General features: G+C 41.8%; 1 protein-coding gene across 1 annotated transcript; it reads left to right on the top strand.

Annotated features, from left to right (window-relative positions):
• The first annotated feature begins 5807 nt into the window (after positions 1 to 5807).
• On the top strand, positions 5808 to 13206 carry LOC113016314 (duodenase-1-like). Its single transcript, XM_026159056.1, has 6 exons — positions 5808 to 5974; positions 11820 to 11862; positions 11950 to 12097; positions 12370 to 12496; positions 12585 to 12830; positions 12930 to 13206. The coding sequence occupies exons 1-6, from the start codon at positions 5885 to 5887 to the stop codon at positions 13092 to 13094; spliced, it is 819 nt and encodes a 272-aa protein (XP_026014841.1). The 5' UTR covers positions 5808 to 5884; the 3' UTR covers positions 13095 to 13206.
• The last annotated feature ends 6157 nt before the right edge of the window (positions 13207 to 19363 follow it).

The following is a 19363-nucleotide window of genomic DNA, read 5'->3' as shown; positions in this document are numbered from 1 at the left end:
AACTTAACAGTTGCCCTGGCTTCATCTTTTATGTGTTGCTTGACCAGCTCTACACGGTCCGCCTCTGGCACCTTCATGACTTGGAACGCAGACCGCATCGCCGCGATCCACTCTTCCACACAATCATCTCCACTCTTTCCAGGGCAACCACTAAAATCTGCCAGTTTGCGGTCTCGGTGGACATAGATTGCCGCCGGGGCTTTTAAAGCTTGGGCCTGTTGATCAATCACTGCCCTTGCGAGAGAAAGCGCTTCTCTCTGTTCTTCTCGTGCCTGCTGTAAGGCACCCGCCTGCTCCGCAAGCCTCCCTTGTAGTTCATCAAAGCTCCTTTTCAAATCTTCTAGTTCAGACATGTTTGCCTTAACTCTATTCCTCCTCTATAACGACCCCGAGCCAATGGGTGAATCCTGTTCGTGACGCCAATTGTGAGGGGCTACTAGCCCTGCTATGTAGGGGTAGAAGGGCGCACTGGCTGCCTTGAACGACTAGCGGGTGGTGGGATCTAAGTCCGTACCCCCCTCTAGCGCGATTGACCCGGACACTTACTTCAGTAAGAATGGGGTTAGTTACCTGGCAACAGTAGGCACAAAAGGAGGACTCCAGGCCCGGACCTGCAATGATAGCAGCGCCTGCACACGGAATACTAGCACGGTCCCACTTAGCTCCGTCGTCCTGTGCCTAACCAAATAACTCGGGTGCCCCTACTCCAAGGCAACCTGGGTCGGACAAAAGCATTCAACAACGACTTTTTAAACCACGTGGCTCTTTTTATTTATCTGGAGAGCCCTCAAAAAAACCAAACTTGGTTAACAATGTCCACAGGGCCCTGGAGAGCAAAGGGAAAACAGCAAGGAGCCTCCCCAGGACCAAAGAAATGAAAGAAATAAAATGAGGTAAAATAAATCAAAACAGACTGGTGAGACCCAGAGTTGGGAGTCCTCGACTCCACACAACCCACCCTAGTCACAGGAAAAACACTCACAACACAGCAGAACAGTAAAAGTTAACACAGCAAATATTCTGTCTAAAATGGTTGACACAGTCTCATCACCTCATTTACAATGTCCGACACACCAAAGGAACATTTTCAGTCTTTACAGTTCATCCAGTAAATTGTCTCTGGGGTGGGACGGACAGATAGTTCTAGGGGTATGTGTCATTAACCGGAGTTGCAGTCTGTTAGGCTGTCCAGAACTTCCACAGCCGGAATAGAATGTTCATTCTCTGGTCCACATCAAAGCAAGGAAATAAAACACAGAAACTGTACCTTTGCCCCTCCTGAAATGGAGCGTAATGAACCCACGGGTAGGTGAAACTTTTACACACAGCCAGCTGAAGCAGGGTGAACAACCGGAGCGTCGTCTGGGTGGCAGGGTACTCCAAACACCGCCGACATCGGGGCCCAAGATGGCGGTCCCGCGGGCTAACGGAGCTACGGCAGTCCCCAGGCCGTGCGAAGTGAGGCCGCCCAATTCCTCTCCCGGAAACTCGCTGATCCTTCGCCAGACAGCCAGCCGCGCTGTCTCGCTTTCTAAACGTTCTTGTCGCCAAACTCTACTGGCAACGCCGGAAAACTGAGGCCGATTGGAGGGGAGCGGCCGCTAGCCTTAGCTCTCGATTAGCCCCTCTGCTAGCGCTATCTCCGCCGACACTTCGCCCCGACGTTACACCCGTAAGGCCGCTGTAGCCGGGGTCAGAGTGCATACACGGACGGAAACCCAGCCTAGACTCGCTGCGGTACCGTATACTGTCTCGCTAACCTCCCGTTTATACTTTGTTCGGGTCTCTTCCTGACCGCGGCCCTTTCCTAGCGTCTCTTCTCATCCGGACACGTGTGCTTTTTTTTCCTCCGCTCGTCTCCTCTCCCACTGCGCATGTCCCTCTTCTTCACGCTACGTCACTCCCTCTTGGCTGCTTCAGGCTGTAAACAACCCCGTGACCGTTTTCTAAGGGTTGTAAATATGTGCCCTCACACATGCCCAAAAAGGATCTTAGTTGCTTCCTTGTCTGTGGGAGAGGACAAGACTCAATGGCTTGGATCTTACTGACCTGAGGCTTGATCACCCCATTCCCGATCACATGGCCCAGGTACGCAGTCTCAGCAGAGGCAAAAACACACTTAGAGGGGTTCACCGTCAACCCAGCAGTGCCAAGACGGTCGAAGACAGCATGCAGATGTTCCAAGTGTTCCTCCCATGTGGTGCTGTAGATGACAATATCATCAAGATATGCAGATGCAAAATCTGAGAAACCACATAGTACTTGGTCCATTAATCTCTGAAAGGTTGCTGGAGCCCCATGCAGCCCGAATGGCATCACTGTAAATTGGAAGAGACCCCAAGGTGTTCGAAAGGCAGTCAACTTCTTTGATCGCTCCGTTAGTGGCACCTGCCAATATCCCTTGCACAGGTCAAGTGTGGTCAAGTACTTTGCCTTCCCCAGCCGTTCCAGCAAATCATCAATGCGTGGTGTGGGGTATGAATCAAACAGTGATATTGAGTTTAGGTACCTGAAGTCTATACAGAACCTCATGCTTTCATCCTTCTTTGGCACCAGGACCACTGGATTACACCCATTCCTTCAATAGATTTATGTGCAGAACCCTGCTGGAGCGTGGCTTTCCAGGGATGAACACTTGGTAAGTAGTGGACCCCAATTTCTTCTGAACCTCAAAGGGCCCTTGCCACTTAGCCAATAGCTTGTTGTTGTCAGTGGGGAGGAGCACCAACACCTTTTGTCCAGGACTAAAAGACCTCTGACGAGCTGCTCGGTCATACCAAAACTTCTGCTTCTGCTGGATTTTGGTCATATTTGACTGAGCAAGCTCACTCATTTTCTGCAGTCGCTCCCTCATCTGCACAACATAGGAAACAATGTTAACAGAGTCCATCTTTTCCTTGCCTCCCTCCCAGATGTTTCTTAGCAGGGCTAGAGGTCCTTGTACCTCATACCCATACAAAAGTTCGAACAGAGAGAAACCAGTGGAGGCTTGTGGCACTTCCCTGTAGGCAAAGAGAAGATAAGGAAGCCACTGATCCCAATCAGCACCATTCTTATCTACCACCTTCCGGAGCATCTGCTTCAGAGTCTGATTGAACCGTTCTGTTAGCCCATCAGTCTGAGGATGGTATGGGGTGGTCCTCAGGCTTCTAATGCCCAGCAGCTTGTACACCTGTTTTAGTAAGTTGGACATAAAGTTACTCCCCTGATCAGTCAGTATTTCCTGTGGGAACCCTACTCTTGCGAAGAGCTGTACAAGGCAGAAAGCTACTGATTTTGCCTTGATGGATTTCAGTGGGAAGACCTCTGGATATTTAGTTGCATAATCAGTGATTACAAGCATATAGCGATTCCCTGACTTACTCTTCTCAACGGGTCCAACAATATCCATTCCGAGGCGCTCAAATGGGGTACCAATAATAGGCAGTGGTTGGAGTGGAGCTTTGGAAGGGACTTTGGAGGATGTCATCTGGCACTGAGGACAGCTCTTACAGAAGTAGGCTACATCTCTATGGAGGCCAGGCCAGAAAAAATGTTTAATACGAGCTGTGGTTTTGTGCTTACCAAGGTGGCCAGACCAGGGAATAGAGTGTCCCAAATTAAGCACGGTTTCTCTAACTTCTTGGGGGACCACTAGCTTCAGAAGTGAGCCCATCTGATGGTAAAGTATGCCATTTTGCAAGACATAGTCACTTTTGTTAATGCCTGCCTCCTCTACTTGGTCCTTGTCTATTGCTCGCTGAAAACAGGAAGCTAAACTAGGATCAGTTTTTTGCAACTCTATTATATTGCCAGGAATTTGAAGTCCCAAAGGCAAGTCTGGGTCAGTATGCATTTCTGGGTGTACTATAGTATGCTAGAACTTCTCCTGTCTCCTCTGTCCGCGACTTTTCCGAGGCTTCACAGGTGCAACTTCCCATTCCTCATTAAAAAAATGGCAAGGCACTGAAAACTTCTGAGGTTTCACTAGATTTGAGCTTGGGCTCTAGTAACAGCCACATTGCATTGATGATTCTGGTCTGACTCCAACAAATCAAAAAGCACTGGAAAATCTCGTCCCAGAATAGCTGAATAAGGCAGGTTATCAACCACCCCAACATTTAAAAGGTATGTCTGTCCATTCACTTTAATGTACATGTCAGCTGTTGAGTACATCTTCTCATCTCCATGCACACAACAAATGGGGATGGTGTCACTAACACGGACAATATTGGGGGGCACAAAATCTCTATGTATCAGTGTACGAGAACTGCCAGAATCAAGCAAAGCTCTTAAAGTTGTTCCATTAGCTTCAATTTTTATCATTTTAACAGTCTGGTCACACTGGAACCCATGTTCAGCATGTGAACGTGGCATGAAACACATTTGAACCATCTTAGCTGAGGTTTTTGGGCACATTGGCTTTGTGTGGCCCTCTAACCCACAGAGGTAACAAACAATCTTTTTTGAATTTTTTAATGGTCTGCCAGCAAACTGGTTCTCACCCACAGGAGTTTTTTCTGCTGACAATGGCCTTTGATGATACATCTGGGCTGATTCCTCCTGGCAGCTACAAATACTTCTGCCAGCTCAGCTGCCTTCGCTGCAGAAGACGGATTGTGCTCTCGAATCCAAACCTGTAGCTCAGGGGACAACATTCTCAAATATTGTTCAAGGATGATTATTTCACCAATTTCTTGGTTCGTTTTACCTTTTGGCTGAATCCATTTCCCGTACAGATCTTTAAGTCGAGCATACAACTCCTTAGGGTTCTCATCAAGCCTGACTTCCAGTGAATGGAATCGCTGCCTGTAGGTCTCAGGGTTAACATCATATTTGGACAAAATTGCAGCTTTAACTTTGTCATAGCTGAGAGAGTCATCAATATCCATATGAACGTATGCCCCTCTTGCCTTGCCCGTTAGCAGTGGTATTAATCGAAAAACCCAGTCTGTTTTTTCCCAACGATATGCTAAGGCAATGCGTTCAAATGTAGTCAAAAAATGCTCAATATCATCACTATCAGTCAACTTTTCCAGTCTGGGTTCATGCAATGAAAACTGACCTGATAATGACTGACTGGATTCAGCTTGAGCTTGAGGAGAACTAGGAATGTGAGGTAGCTCCCTTGACTCTGGTGACTCTGTGGTAGGTAATGGTCGCTCTGGTACTGGTGATGTCCGGGACTGCACCTCTAACTGTAAAAGCTGAAACTGATGTTGCAATGCTTTGAATTTTTGTTCTTGTCGTGCAGTTACCTCTTCTTGCCTTGCTTCCCGAGCCTCCTGTTGACCCATATGAGCTTGCAATATTGACATCAGATCTGACAGAGATGGCTCCCTTTCTTCAACCTCAGTGCTCTCCACCATTTCAGAGACTCCAATTTCCTCCTCAGCATCAGCTTCCTTCTGAACAGTTACTCCTTTCTTCTTTTCCACCTTTCCGCCACGATGCATTTTTCTTTTTTTTTCTGGGGGTGAAAAAGCCTCAAAGAAAAAAATACTGTGTCCTCAACTGGCAGATCCCACTGCTTCCACCAATTGTGAGGGACCAAGCAGCCAAAGCAAAGAGGACACAAGCAAAAATATCTTCAAAAAGGGTTTTCTTTATTTTAACCCTCAAAAAGTCCAAAATTAACAAAATTCAAAACCATACTTAGCAGGCCCATAAAACAGGTCAACTAAATATAACTCTACAAAAAGTAATTTCCAAAACTTAAACAACAAAGTGAGACACAACTTAACTCACAAACTGACCTAATTAAAAAGACACATGAGGGTAGCTTTTATAATGATTTGGCCAAACCATTTGAACACAATAGGGGGAAAACAAAAACACACACTAATATTAACTAAGCACAGAATAACCTAACTAAGCCTAAAACACCCCTGCTCCTGGTAAGCCCATGGTTGGTCCTGCTGAGCAGGCATTTTGTCCCCAGAGTCCTCAGCCACGCCTTTTGCCCAGACAGGAAACAGCCACCGCCCAAACCCAGGTAACTCAAAGAAAGAGAAACATAATTAATATAACAAAACATTTTAGAAAAACCACACAATGTTACTATGTGCGCGCCTCATAATATCAGTGTTAGGTTTAACCAAATGATTAATGAAGAAAACTGCAAAGCAAACTAATAAAGTGAAAAATGGACTAATTTACCCCTGTGTGGCTGATGCCATCACAAGAGATAAGAAATGAGTCTCCAACCTATCATCATATATGATTTTGAATGAGAGAATTGTTGTTAAGTGTTGCAATTATCGAAGATGGAACCATAATTCATATGTGATTTTGCTGATAGTTAGTTATGTCTAATAATGTTCAGAATAGCAGCACTGATGTTCTCCCTGTGTGGATTGTTTACCTGGTGATTAATTGTGATAAATTGTCTCTAAATTGTCTGTTTCTCTGTGTTAGCCCTGCATCTGTTCTGCTTTTCCCGGAACGATATATAATATATAATATAATACAATATAAGTGTGTTTAAGTTTAACCAATACAATGCATAAGAAAATATAATAATGATTCCAAGACAGGCCTAACTGAGAGGATGTGTAAAAAGCAGCCTTGAAAAATAGGATCATGTTTGTGGAAGGGGGGAAATGAGTGAGAGTGACACACAGAAGTCACTACTCTCTGAATTTATGTGGAGACGTCAGATGGGAGGCTGATAAGGGCGTGGCTATACTTCGGATGATATTATGTAAACAACATGACTGAATGTTTAGATACGAGGAGAGGTGGGTAATGGGCACTTGGCAGAGTATAAAGGAGAGCGCCCAGGAACATCCTTTGTTCTTCCCTTTGTCTTCTGTGAGATGAGCAGTTCAGAAGATTGGATTTCAGAAGTTCACCGTTGGATATTTCAGCAGAGATTCCAGAGGCTGAACCGTTGCTCAAACTGTAAATTTACAAATTGGTTCTGTATCTTTTTGGTATTTTTTTGGCAATGGTTGGTTACGATAAAGGGCCGGAGTAACCCGTAAGAGTGATTTACCAAAAATGAGTTAATACTCAGATTTTTACCTTTACCATTTCCCAAAGGGTTAAAAAGGGAATGTCCATAATTTAGACTTTCATTGCAGGAAATTTTATTAAAGCAATTTAGCAGCAGTAAAGCCGAGGAGGTCCAAATTGACCCTTGAGGCCTACTGTCCAGGCCCCTAAAATTAAACCAGGTATTCTGAATGCAGCTCGTGAGGGGAGCTGGTGTAACAGAGGTGGCAGGGAAGACACCTGGACTTAAAACTAGGTGAGTCCCCTGAGGGTCCATCTAAGCTTTGCATTGCTGGTTGGTTAAGACCCATAGGATCAAATATTCTGGCTTTTTTAAACAGAAAGCCAAACCAGACTTCCTGTATTGGGGTGTTGGTCCTGGAAATTGAGTATGTAACAAACACCCAGCAACATGCTGACATTGTTGCAGTCCTGAGTCGGTGACCCAGTGTTTTGAAATATTTGTAGTCTTGGATTTCATTGTTATTTATAGTTTCTAGTCTCTTGGTTTCTGTCTCTGTGCTTCCCCTGTGTTCCTTGTGCCACGTAGTCAAGTTATGTGTTCATGTCTGTGCCTGTCTCATGTTTCCTGTTTTACTTTGACAGTATCATGTGCTATGTTAGTGTGATTTCTCCCAGCTGTGCTCTCTTCCTGTGTCTCATTCCCTCATTATCCCTGTGTATTGAAGCCCTTTTTCTTCCTCTGTTTGTTGATGGGTTGTCTGGGTATTGCCTGCATTTCTCCATGTTCCAGAGTCTCAGGTTTTCATGTTCTGTGCTTGACATCTCCTCTCAGGTTTTTAGGTTTTTAGTTCCTTTGTATTGCTTTTGTAGTTGCCTCCCAGTTTAGGGTTTTTTTTAATTTAGTCTTTGCCACTTTCTGATTTTTGTATTCTGTCCCTGCTGCTAATAAAGGTTCACTCACAGTTAAGTCCATTGTCAGCATCTGGACTTGGGTCCCATCTTTCTACACTCCACACATCTGCAGAGACAAAGATGATGCAGATAAAGAGCCTATGAGAACTACAGACTCGGTACAAAAGATGAACTTTTCTCCCCAAATATGGTGCAGAGAATATGAGCCAAAAAAAAAAAAAAACCTAATACAAAAACAAACTGCTGTATTTTTTGCGGTTATCTTTGTCTAAAGCCAGAAATTTGAGTCAGCAACATTTTCTAGATTATTAAACAAGACTTTTCCAATCAGTACATTAACAGATGTACTGATTGACTAAGTGAGTCTTAGTCTTTGCATTTCGTGCCTTCAGCTGTAATCAGATCTGATCATATCTGTGACTACATAGAGGAAGCAGCCCGGTGACACGAGGGTGACTCGGGGGCAAGGTCTTTGAAGTACGTAAACAGCTTAGAAAAGTAACACTGAATACACACAGGTTTTCGTTAAAACAGAGACAATGTGTTACAATATCATAGTATAACCTTCTGAGATTTAGACACACACACACACACACACACACACACACACACACACACACACACACACACACACACACACACACACACACACACACACACACACAGCAGATGCAGCCTTAAGAAATTCATCAGGTTGTAGAGGCGGGCAGGAGTGAAATCAGTTCTTTAGCTACCAATGACAGGCATGAATAAGAAAGAGGTGACATTTGTATGATGAAAGAAATGACACAGCATCTGATATGGACTTTTTCAAAAAGCTTTATCAGACATCTCAGTGAACTAAATATTAAATAGCATTTTCTAATGGCCGACGGGAGGCACCCTCTCCACGGGGTAATAAGATTTGAAATATACAGCACCAGCATGTACACTTAACGAGCACACGTACTTCAGTATTCTTAAAAAATACTAACAAAGTCAGATTAGTGTTGCAAACACTAAATGAGTGATATATCAACAAATGTGAAACTTTGAAGACCTGTTTATGTACGTGTTGTTCTACTATAGTAACATCTTATCTTCATGCTGTGGTTTCTATGGTTTATGTAGTTTGCTGCAGAACTCCAAGATAATATCGTTTAAATGTGTCACGTCAGACATCAGCGTTTAATATGTGAGAAAACTAACTATCAACTCTGTATCATCTGCTGGATATAAGTAAAAATATTCATATTGTGTTTAGTAGAAGGATGAAAATTATGTTTTTGTGATTAGGATAGGTGTTAATATTAAACAAACCAGACTTATTTCTAACAAACACAGAAACTGGACATGGCTGCTCAATGAGCAGCAGCTACAATTGTAAAAGAAATACTTATGCAATCAAATGTAATCCACTTATGATGTTGCCTCTAGATCTGTATGGTATGTGCACTAACTAAGCACTGGTAGAAACAATAACCAGTAATAACAATAAAAACATACATCAACATCAGCATCATGCCAAAAGCAAAAGAAATCAGTTAGACTCAAGAAAAAGAATTGTTGATGCTCCCAAAACAAAGCAGAAGATGGATATACAAAGTTATCACAGCTTTTCCGTGTGTTAAGAACTGGACTGAAAAGCATGATCAAGGATGATCCAAGAGAGCCATGCAGTACAGAACAAGCTTGGCAGAGGTAGGAAGTGAAAAACTATGCAAAGAAAACCTAGTGAGAGATGTATCTAAAGACCCTAGAGGAGGGGTCTCAAGCTTAAATGAGCTGTGGGCCACTGGCACTGTCATTTCATTGGACAGCCACTTTAGTGTTCAAGCAGTACAAAAAAAAAAAAAAAAGCAAACAAACATCAAGAAAACACTCACAAATATTATTTTTTAAATACTGTATAATGTGACAAAACTGCAAACGTGAATGCAGTCCCCCCCCCCCCCCCCCCCACTCTTAACTAACTGAAGCCTTTCATTGAACTACCAAATAAACACATTGGTACTTAGTCTCTGGCCAGACACGTGGCAGCACTTCTGCTATCATTGTGCTCATATTTAACAAAATAAAAATGCAGACATAAGTGTACACATTAGTTTTTGAATCTCTCACTGAACCAACACAGCTAGTGCCTCAGCATCTTTGCACTCTCTGCTCATATTGCCTTCATATTAAAAATCTGTTTGCTTTTTAAAAAAGTTATTTTAACATTGTACTCAACAACAAACAAATCCTCAATAAAAAAAGTAACTTCGAGGGCCAAATTGCATTATATTTCTTCACATCAATATCCGGTTATTATTGAGTGATGATGTTCGAAAGCTACTTCTGTGTTTATTAAGGCTGTTGTATTTTTAACGTATTTTAATGCTTTGTATCTTGTTCTATTTAATCTGAACAAGCCCCTAAAAAGTCAGTGATCACTGTCGCCCTCTATTAGTTTTTATTACTACTATTCATCAGCAGCACGTTTTAAAGCTCGGTTTTTCAAACCTTATGATATAACTATGGCCCAGCCCATGCAGCAGTGTGTTAATGACTAACCTCTATTGTGGATGGATTATCTCAGTTGTTCAACTGACTGAAGTTTGGTCCATTTACAGCATCTTTTTCCTGCCATGCAATTGCATTTGTCCCTAACCATCAGTAACCTTTGTGTTGACTTTTATTGAGTGGAAAAAACTTAGCGTTCATCCTCCAGCTTCACTGTGCTAATGTGTTTATATTATGCTAACCATAGTTATGTAGCTAGTACCACATAGCACATCATGATATACCCTACAAACACCACTACTGTTTAGTTTTCTGTCTTCACTTATATCTGAAGTGATAGCAGAGCTGTATGTTTTCATTTTTTCAGAAATCCCTCAGTCAGAACAAGGTATTATGGAGGAATGTGACACACAACACAGGAGCTCTAGTTTTCCACTCCAACTTTATTCACCTCCATACATTGACTGAGCATATCGCGCCCAAACACAACAGAACCCCTCCTACAAGCTTGGGTGTGAGTGGAGCCCTCTAGTGGGTCGCCACAGTATGTCATTTTTAGATGGAAACTAGCGAGCTAACTCCCTGCTAACTTCGAACTCCATTAAACTTAATAAATTCTCTTTTCTTTGATGCCTGGATGTTAAACTTAATTGTTACACCTGGTAGAGCAGCCACACCGATCATTTTATTAAAGATGAAAGAATTTACACAGTTTGTAACTCTCAGTGATGCCACAGTGTTGACTTTGGGACCTGAAGCGGAGTTTGGACCCAGAAACGGCTAATGATGTCAGACTTAAAAATGAGATACGGGCTGCAAGTAGGGGTGACATGGGCCGCAAGTGGCCCCTGGGCTGCAAGTTTGAGAACCCTGCCCTTGAACAACTGCCAAGACACAAGTGAATGACTCAGACAACTCAGGAATTGAAGTCTCAAAGAAGACTGTCACCAGAACACTGCACAAGAATTGACTTGCAGACCAAGAAAAAGAGAAACTTTCAAGTCAGACTGATGCATGCTAAGGACAAGCTGAAAAAATATTATATATACTTGAAGTGCGTCCTTTGGTCAGATGAGATGAAAAAAAGAGCTCTTTAGGCATCAACAGGGAGGTTGGGGATTCCTCAGCAGATAAATATAATACTTGTGAAAAATACATCAAATGACTGCAGGTTGCTATCAGCAAAAAGGATAAATAATTTGTAAAATAATGTGAGAGGCTTTTGTGAAGAATTTTATTTCTGTGTGCAAAGCAGTGTGTTGCTGACTGATGATGCACTGTACTTATGATAAGCAAGACCATGCAAAGATAACACAAGTTTCAAATAGGCAAAAATACACGTAGCAAAGGAAGTGGTCAAAAGGCAAAAAATGACAGATGATAATCATACTTGCCAAAAGAAAGCTGCTCTATAAAAGGCTGAACCTGAGACTCCTACAGTACAAACAAAGGCTAACCATTTTGCTTGCATCATGTTCGGTCTGCAGAAAGTTCTCCTCCTCCTTGTTCTGACCTGCTTTGGACAACTCGGTAAGAATCACAAGTCCTTGTTGTTATTCTTCAACCATTTAATGAGTCATCCATTTAATTTTCCTTTTTTTCTTTTACTTTATTCAGTGCATGGGGGTGGCATCATACATGGAGGAAAAGCACCGGAGAGTTCAATGCGATATATGGTCTCTGTGCAAAACAACGGCGGTCATGTGTGTGGAGGGTTTCTCATCACTAATAACTTTGTGGTCACTGCCGCACACTGTTTTGACGAGTGAGTAATCAAACATCTTCTGCTTAAGTCTATTTCCTACAGATAATTCTTTGCCTTTATTGGATAGTGGAGCAGTGAAGATTAGACAGGAACATAAGTTGAGAGCAGGGAAAGATGCGCAGCAAAGCTCTGCTCAATTTCAGTCATGTGGCATATGGTTCACTGCCAAACCAGTGAGCTAAACGGACGACCTCCTGCTTCAATCTCTGATTCATGTCATTAAAACAGATTTAGAAAATGAATTGAAAACCTCTTAATGATTATTCCTTCAGCTTCCCCACGCATGTTGTTCTTGGCAACCACAATCTCAAGAATGGCCAAATAGTAGAGATTAAAAAAAAATTCGTCTATAGCAGTTACAACACACCTGAGAAGGGTGATGACATCATGCTCCTACAAGTAAGTACATCTTTATACTGACAACAGTTTCACATGAAATATATTTGTGGTCTTATTTATATTTTTACTTTTTATTGTGTGTGTCCAGTTGGCAACCACAAACGATCTACACGATGAAATTCAACTTCCGCATGCTGAAATAGATCTAACAGAAAATGAAGTGTGCCAGGTGGCTGGATGGGGAAAAACTATGAATGATGGTAAAACTGTTGGTGAGCTGAGGGTGGTGGACGTGTCTGTCATTAACCCACAAGTCTGTAAGAATCAATGGCCTCAACTTCCTGCCAATGTTATCTGTGCAGGTGGATATGGCACAAGCAAAGGATTCTGTCAGGTATGTATTCTGTCCAATGTCAGCAGGTTTCTTTTTGATAAATGTACTGTATTAAACACTTACTATAAACTGACCAATTAAAATGCTTCCTCCTCACAGGGTGATTCTGGTGGTCCTCTGGTGTGCAAAGGGTTTGCTGTTGGTATCGTTTCTTTCAACCACAACAGCAATTGTAACTACCCAGATAAACCCAACGTCTACACGGACATCACAAAATACCTCCAATGGATCGACATGATTCTACAAAACCACAAAACATTTTGAGTAAAATCCCTGAAGTTTTGCTGTTATTGAACAGCATTATTGAAATGTCAGCATTTCTGATTGCTCTGTCAATGTAGCCGAGACAGAAATTAAAAATATTCCCCGCATGAAACTGTGGTTTTTCTTCTGTAACAGTGATCATTTTAGCATTTAGCTCAATTTCCACAAACTGAAATGGAATATTTAGATTTGTAGTGTGAGGTCATTGTGACATCTACACTTTTCCTTGATTCAAATCAGTGAACCTGCATGAGAAAGAATCACTGTGACAAATTAAAAATTATTAAGAGTCAATATTGATGAGGAACTACTGTGATAATCATTTATGAACAAATACAAATGTGTTTAAAAGTTCTGGGGCATAAAAAGCACAAACATTTAAATCTGGTTTTAATAAAGTGTCCTGTTCTCCTACTACATGTGGATTATTACCTGTGTGTATTTTGCAGTATAAAAAAATCCAAGCGACACACTGAGTCATTTTGCTGAATTTTTCAAATCCCAGGTCTTAATCACCCATAACTTTCCCACTATACAAACATCAAGTGGAGTTGGGACAGCCAAGTATTCCATAATTTTGTGTTTATTCTTAAAGGTAGCAGATGAAAGAACAAGAAGAAAATGATTTTCCATTAAAAACAAGATGAGTTAGTCTATTAAAATGGTATTTTCTAAAGGTTGATCAGTAAAGTCCTGACAAAAAACTCACTCTTGAGCATCAGAGCTCAAATCTTAATCTGGAAAATGTGGTTTCTGTGGTTCATCTTGTTTGCTGCAGGTAGTGTCATTCCAACACGTTCTCATCCCAAAGCGTAACATTTTATGCTAGGTTTTTGACTGCATCAAGTGTTTCCACAGTGAGGAAGGTAGTGCCTTTCTATACTTGTCAGATACAGTACTGTATCTCAAACAAAATATAAACAGGAGTCAGAGAAGTAAGAACGCAGCCAGGCCAATGATTGCCAGCTTTGAAGGGTTACATGGATGATTTAATAACTCTTCTTCAAACATCATTTGGCTCCTGGAAAGGTTTGAAGAACTTCATGCGTGGACCAGGATTAATGTTAAATCGTCCAAATATCACATTCTCTCCATACAGAAAGGTGGCAGGGAAGAACTCATCTGTTTTACAGTGGATGGAGAGAGGATGCCACTGTTATTGTTCATATATTCTCATGAATTCTCTCTACACCCACGACTGCAGTTCGACCCACAACAACACTCTCATCATCAAGTTTGCTGATGACACCACGGTAGTCGGACTCTTCTCGAAGGGAGACGAGGCAGAGTACAGAGAGGAAGTCCTGAAGCTGGCAGCATGGTGTTCAGAAAACAACCTGGCACTGAACACTAAGAAAACCAAAGAGCTCATTGTTGACTTCAGGAGACACAGCACCGACTTGGCCCCCCTCTAGAATCAGAATCAGAAAGGGTTTTATTGCCAAATGTTGAGCGGGTTTACAACATTAGGAAATTGCTGCGGTGCTTCAGTGCAAACATACTGTTATAAATTAAGCTTTAATAGACATGAAAATAAAAATGAGAATAAGAATTAAAAGTGCTAAGTAGATAGATAGATAGATAGATAGATAGATAGATAGATACATGATATATACATGAGTGCAGGTGGTGATCAGTGCCAAACATGGAATGATGCAGTGACACAGCGTAGGGTCATGTGTTAGTGGTGGGAACAGTCATACGGTTATTGTTCATGTGTTCAACAGCAGAGGGGAAGAAACTGTTCTTATGGCGAGAGGTTCTGGTGCGAATGGACCGGAGCCTCCTGCCTGAGGGGAGCAGGTCAAACAGACTGTGTCCAGGGTGCTGATGGTCCGGGAGTCCGAGACATTCTTTCCCAGCCTCACATGCTGTTTCCTGTCCGCCAGGAAGTCAGTGATCCACCGGCAGATGGGATCAGGCACATTCATCTGGGAAAGCTTGTCTCGGAGATGGTCTGGAAGGATGGTGTTGAAGGCAGAGCTGAAGTATACAAACAGGATCCTGGCGTAGGTTCCTGAGGAGTCCAGATGCTGCAGGATGAAGTGTAGGGCCATGTTGATGGTGTCATCTACAGACCTGTTGGCTCTGTATGCAAACTGCAGGGGGTCCAGGAGGGGGGCCGTGAGGGTCTTGAGATAGGAGAGAACCAGGCGCTCAAAAGACTTCATGACCACAGATGTCAGAGCCACGGGTCTGTAGTCATTTAGTCCAGTGATCCTAGGTTTCTTGGGGACAGGGATTATGGTAGAGGACTTGAAGCAGGCAGGCACATGACATGCCTGCAGTGAGGAGTTGAAGGGGAGTGTGTGGAGAGGGTCCACACTTTCCGGTTCCTTGGTGCAATAATTCAACTGTATATACATAACACTATTTATTACATATTACTTATGGCTTGTATATTGTACATTTTATATATATATATATATGTTTTTCCCTATGTTAATACTGTCCATATGTACATAGCGCTGCAGAACTTTACCCCCCCCCCCAGCATGTTTACACTGAGTAGGAGATGCTCTGTATCTCATTGTACAACTGTATAGTGACAATAAAGGCATTCTATTCTATTCTATTCTATTCTATATGATTATAATCCACCAATAAGGAGAGGAAGGAGCTAGTCATAATTTCGGTAGCCTGGATAGAGGAGGTATTAAATCAGAGCCCTCAGCCAACAACTGATCATGGCAGAACTCACTGTCCAGTGGAAGGGAAGGATGAAGTTACCCTGTGAGAGAAAGAAGGACTCGTACCTTGATCTGACAACTGAGTATAGAGAAGCATGTGGAAGTCAGCTGTAGAGTCTAGAAGGAAAACTTGTTGAGGGGAAGACTAGGGTCCTATAGCTGCAGGGGGTGCAGGGAGACATTCCTGCTGTTGCTGCACCACCAGATGTTCCAAGATTTCCTTCAATTGAAAACATTTTCATCAGAACACACAAAACATTCACAAAAGTTCTCAGAAATTTTTTAAAATGGATTCTTTTTTCTATTTTCTTGGATTAGTTCTGTTTTCTAAGAACCCTGCACTGTGAGAGCGTCTGCTTCTACACACCCACCCACACACACACACACACACACACACACCCACACACACATAAGTATGATTTAGAGATATATACAGAAAGTCTAAAATGTTCAACTATCTTAAAACGACTGAGCATCAGACGCCGTCTCCACATATTTGGGCTATACAGCACCAGATAGCTAATGAGCACATGAAGTACAATTATTTTTTACAGAGTAAATATTGAATAACGAAGTCAGATTTGTGCTTCAAACACTAAATGAGTGATACATCAACAAGTGTGAAAGTTTGAAGACCTGTTTATGCACATGTTGATCTACTATAGTGACAGCTTATCTTCAATCTATGGTTCATCTAGTTTGCTGCAGAACTCAAAGATGATATCATTCAGCTCTGTCACATCAGATATCTGCCTTCTTTACTTGTGAGTATAATTAAACAGAAGAGATTGAAAATAAGAGAAATAAAGAAAGGAATTTTTGTTTTTATCAATTATACTTTGCATACTATTTGCTTAATCTGCCATATCAACAGTTCTACAGTCAGTTGTTACATTGGCTGTTGTTTAAGGATTCATACAACATGAAAGAAAACATACAATATCACAGAGTATATCTACAGAGAATAGTTTAAAGTTTCAATATTCAATCCACTGATTACATAAAAGTTAAAAAAAAAATACTGCAGGGAACATTTGGCTCGAAATATGGTGAAAAAGTCCTAACTATCAACTCTGTGTCGCCGGCTGGATATAACTGAAAAGTCAAATTACTCATATTGTGTTTAGTAGATGGATTACATTTTTTTTTCTCCATAAAACCCAAAATAAGTAAAAGATAACAGCTGGAAATCATACATACGAAGGTATTTAACTTCACAAAAATTGAGAAGCTCTAAGGTGCAAATAAGAACATTTAGACCAAAGAAGAAGTTGATAAATGACAGTGAGGTACAACAGCAGCAAGTGGTGCAAAATTAATGACGAATAATCATACAGTAGTGAATGTATTTCAGACTGATGAGGAAACAATATAAAGATAAAGTTGCAAAGATAAGTGTCAAACAGACAAACTTACCTTGAATAAAGGATGTGGTTGAAAGTCAAAATATGGTAGATGATAATCATACTTGCCAACAAAGCAAACCGCTCCATAAAAGGGTCCCCCTGACACCAGTACAAAGAAAAGTTAACCATTTTGCTGACATCATGCATGGTTTTGTCTCCTCTGTGTTCTGACCTGCTTCACAATTATTCTTCAACCATTTAATGACGCAACAGCTTATATTTCTTCTTTCTTTTTTTTGTACTTTTTTCAGTGCACGGTGGTGACATCATACATGGTGATTCTGGTGGTCCTGTAAAGGATTAGCTGTTGGCGTTATTTCTTTAAATAAATAACTCTAAATATATCTTATAGTTTAGATTCCTCAAAGTAGCTACCCTTGGCTTTGTTGGCACATATGCTTGGAAGTCAGGTTGGTACACAACTGACAGCCTTATTTGACAACTGTTAGAATTCATATTATGGCAAGAACCAATCAGCTAAGTAAAGAGAAACGACAGTTCATCATTACTTTAAAAACTTAATGTCAGTCAGTCCGGAAAATTGCTAAAACTTTTAATGCGTCCCCAAGTACAGTCGGAAAAACAATCAAGTGTTACAACGAAACTGGCTCAAGTGAGGACAGGAAAGGAAGACCAAGAGTCACTTCTGCTGCTGAGGATAAATTCATCCGAGTCACCAGCCTCAAAAATCGCAATTTAGCAGCACCTCAGATTAGAGCCCAGATAAATGACACACAGAGATCCAGTAGCAGACACAGCTCTACATCAACTGTTCAGAGGAGACTGTGACAATCAGGTCTTTATGGTCAAATAGCTGCTATTAAACCACAACTAAGGAAAAGCAACAAGCAGAGGAGATTTGTTTTTGCCAAGAAACACAAGGAATGTAAAATTAGACCAGTGGAAATCTGTGCTTTGGTCTGATGAGTCCAAATTTGAGATCTTTGGTTCCACCCTTTGTGTCTTTGTGTGATGCAGAAAAGTTGAACGCATGGTCTCTACATGCATGGTTCCCACCTTGAAGCATGGAGGAGGAGGTGAGATGGTGTGGGGGTGCTTTGCTGGTGACACTGTTGGGGATTTATTCAAAACTGAAGGCACACTGAACCAGCATGGCTACTACAGCATCCTGCAGCAACATGCCATCCCATCCAGTTTAGTTGGGCCATCATTTATTTTTCAACAGGACAATGAGCCCAAACACACCTCCAGGCTGTTTAAGGGCTATTTGACCAAGAAGGAGAGGGATGGAGTGCTGCGCTAAATGGCCTGGCCTCCACAGTCACCTGACCTAAACCCAGTCAAGATGGTCTGGGATGAGATGGACCGCAGAGTGAAGGCGAAAGGACCAACAAGTGCTCAGCGTCCCTGGTAACTCCTTCAAGACTGTTGGAAAACCATTTTAGGATGACCACCTCATGAAGCTTATCGAGAGAATGCCAAGAGAGTGCAAAGCAGTAATCAAAGCAAAGGGTGGCTATTTTGATGAATATAAAATAAAAATAATAAATGTTTTGAGTTATTTCACACTGTTTTTTCATTATCACATAATTTCACATGTGTTCGTTCATAGTTTTTATGCCTTCAGTAAGAATCTACAATGTAAATCAGGGGGTGTCCAAACTCCGGCCCGCGGTCCATTTTTAATTGGCCCACAAGTAATTTTATAAATAGAATAGAATATGGCCCACACTTCAACTTTTGCCTGAGTGTATTGCACTTCTCAGTTTTAACACCAGGAGGAGCTACTGTTGATCAAGGCAGTTGCTCCACCAAAAAGGACAATCACAGAAGAAATTTACCCCAAGTTACCAGGGCTGGACTGGGACAAAAAATCGGCCTGGGCATTTTGACTAGAGACTGGCCCACCAGGTATTATAGGAAAAACCATAAAGCCTTTGAATGAAAAAAAAAAAACGCTGTTGTCACAGTGATGTACACTGTCTTGTTGGTATATATGTATCAATCTAATAAACTTAAACCTACACCATCCTCCCTATTCTGGTATTCTAAACAGTACCCAAAAGTAGACTGCTTGGTCGAGTTAACCTCCTAAACTATCTAGAACACATGGTGAAAACCTGAAATTAAGACAGAGAAGACTAGAGGTGAGACATGATCATTACTGACTACTGATGACAGATTTAGATATATTTTCATAAACCATTCATTT

The sequence above is a fragment of the Astatotilapia calliptera genome, chromosome 23 (genome assembly GCF_900246225.1).
Source record: "Astatotilapia calliptera chromosome 23, fAstCal1.2, whole genome shotgun sequence".
Classification (NCBI taxonomy): domain Eukaryota; kingdom Metazoa; phylum Chordata; class Actinopteri; order Cichliformes; family Cichlidae; genus Astatotilapia; species Astatotilapia calliptera.
The sequence above is the reverse complement of the archived record's forward strand: the minus strand, read 5'-3'. Positions and strand labels throughout refer to the sequence as shown.

Bases quoted from the DNA above. Each gene is read 5' to 3' on its own strand.
- LOC113016314 (XM_026159056.1), top strand. From the start codon at position 5,885: ATGGTTGGTCCTGCTGAGCAGGCATTTTGTCCCCAGAGTCCTCAGCCA. The intron at 5,975-11,819 runs GTAACTCAAAGA...TTCGGTCTGCAG, and splicing joins CAGCCACCGCCCAAACCCAG to AAAGTTCTCCTCCTCCTTGT. The intron at 12,497-12,584 runs GTAAGTACATCT...GTGTGTGTCCAG, and splicing joins ATGACATCATGCTCCTACAA to TTGGCAACCACAAACGATCT.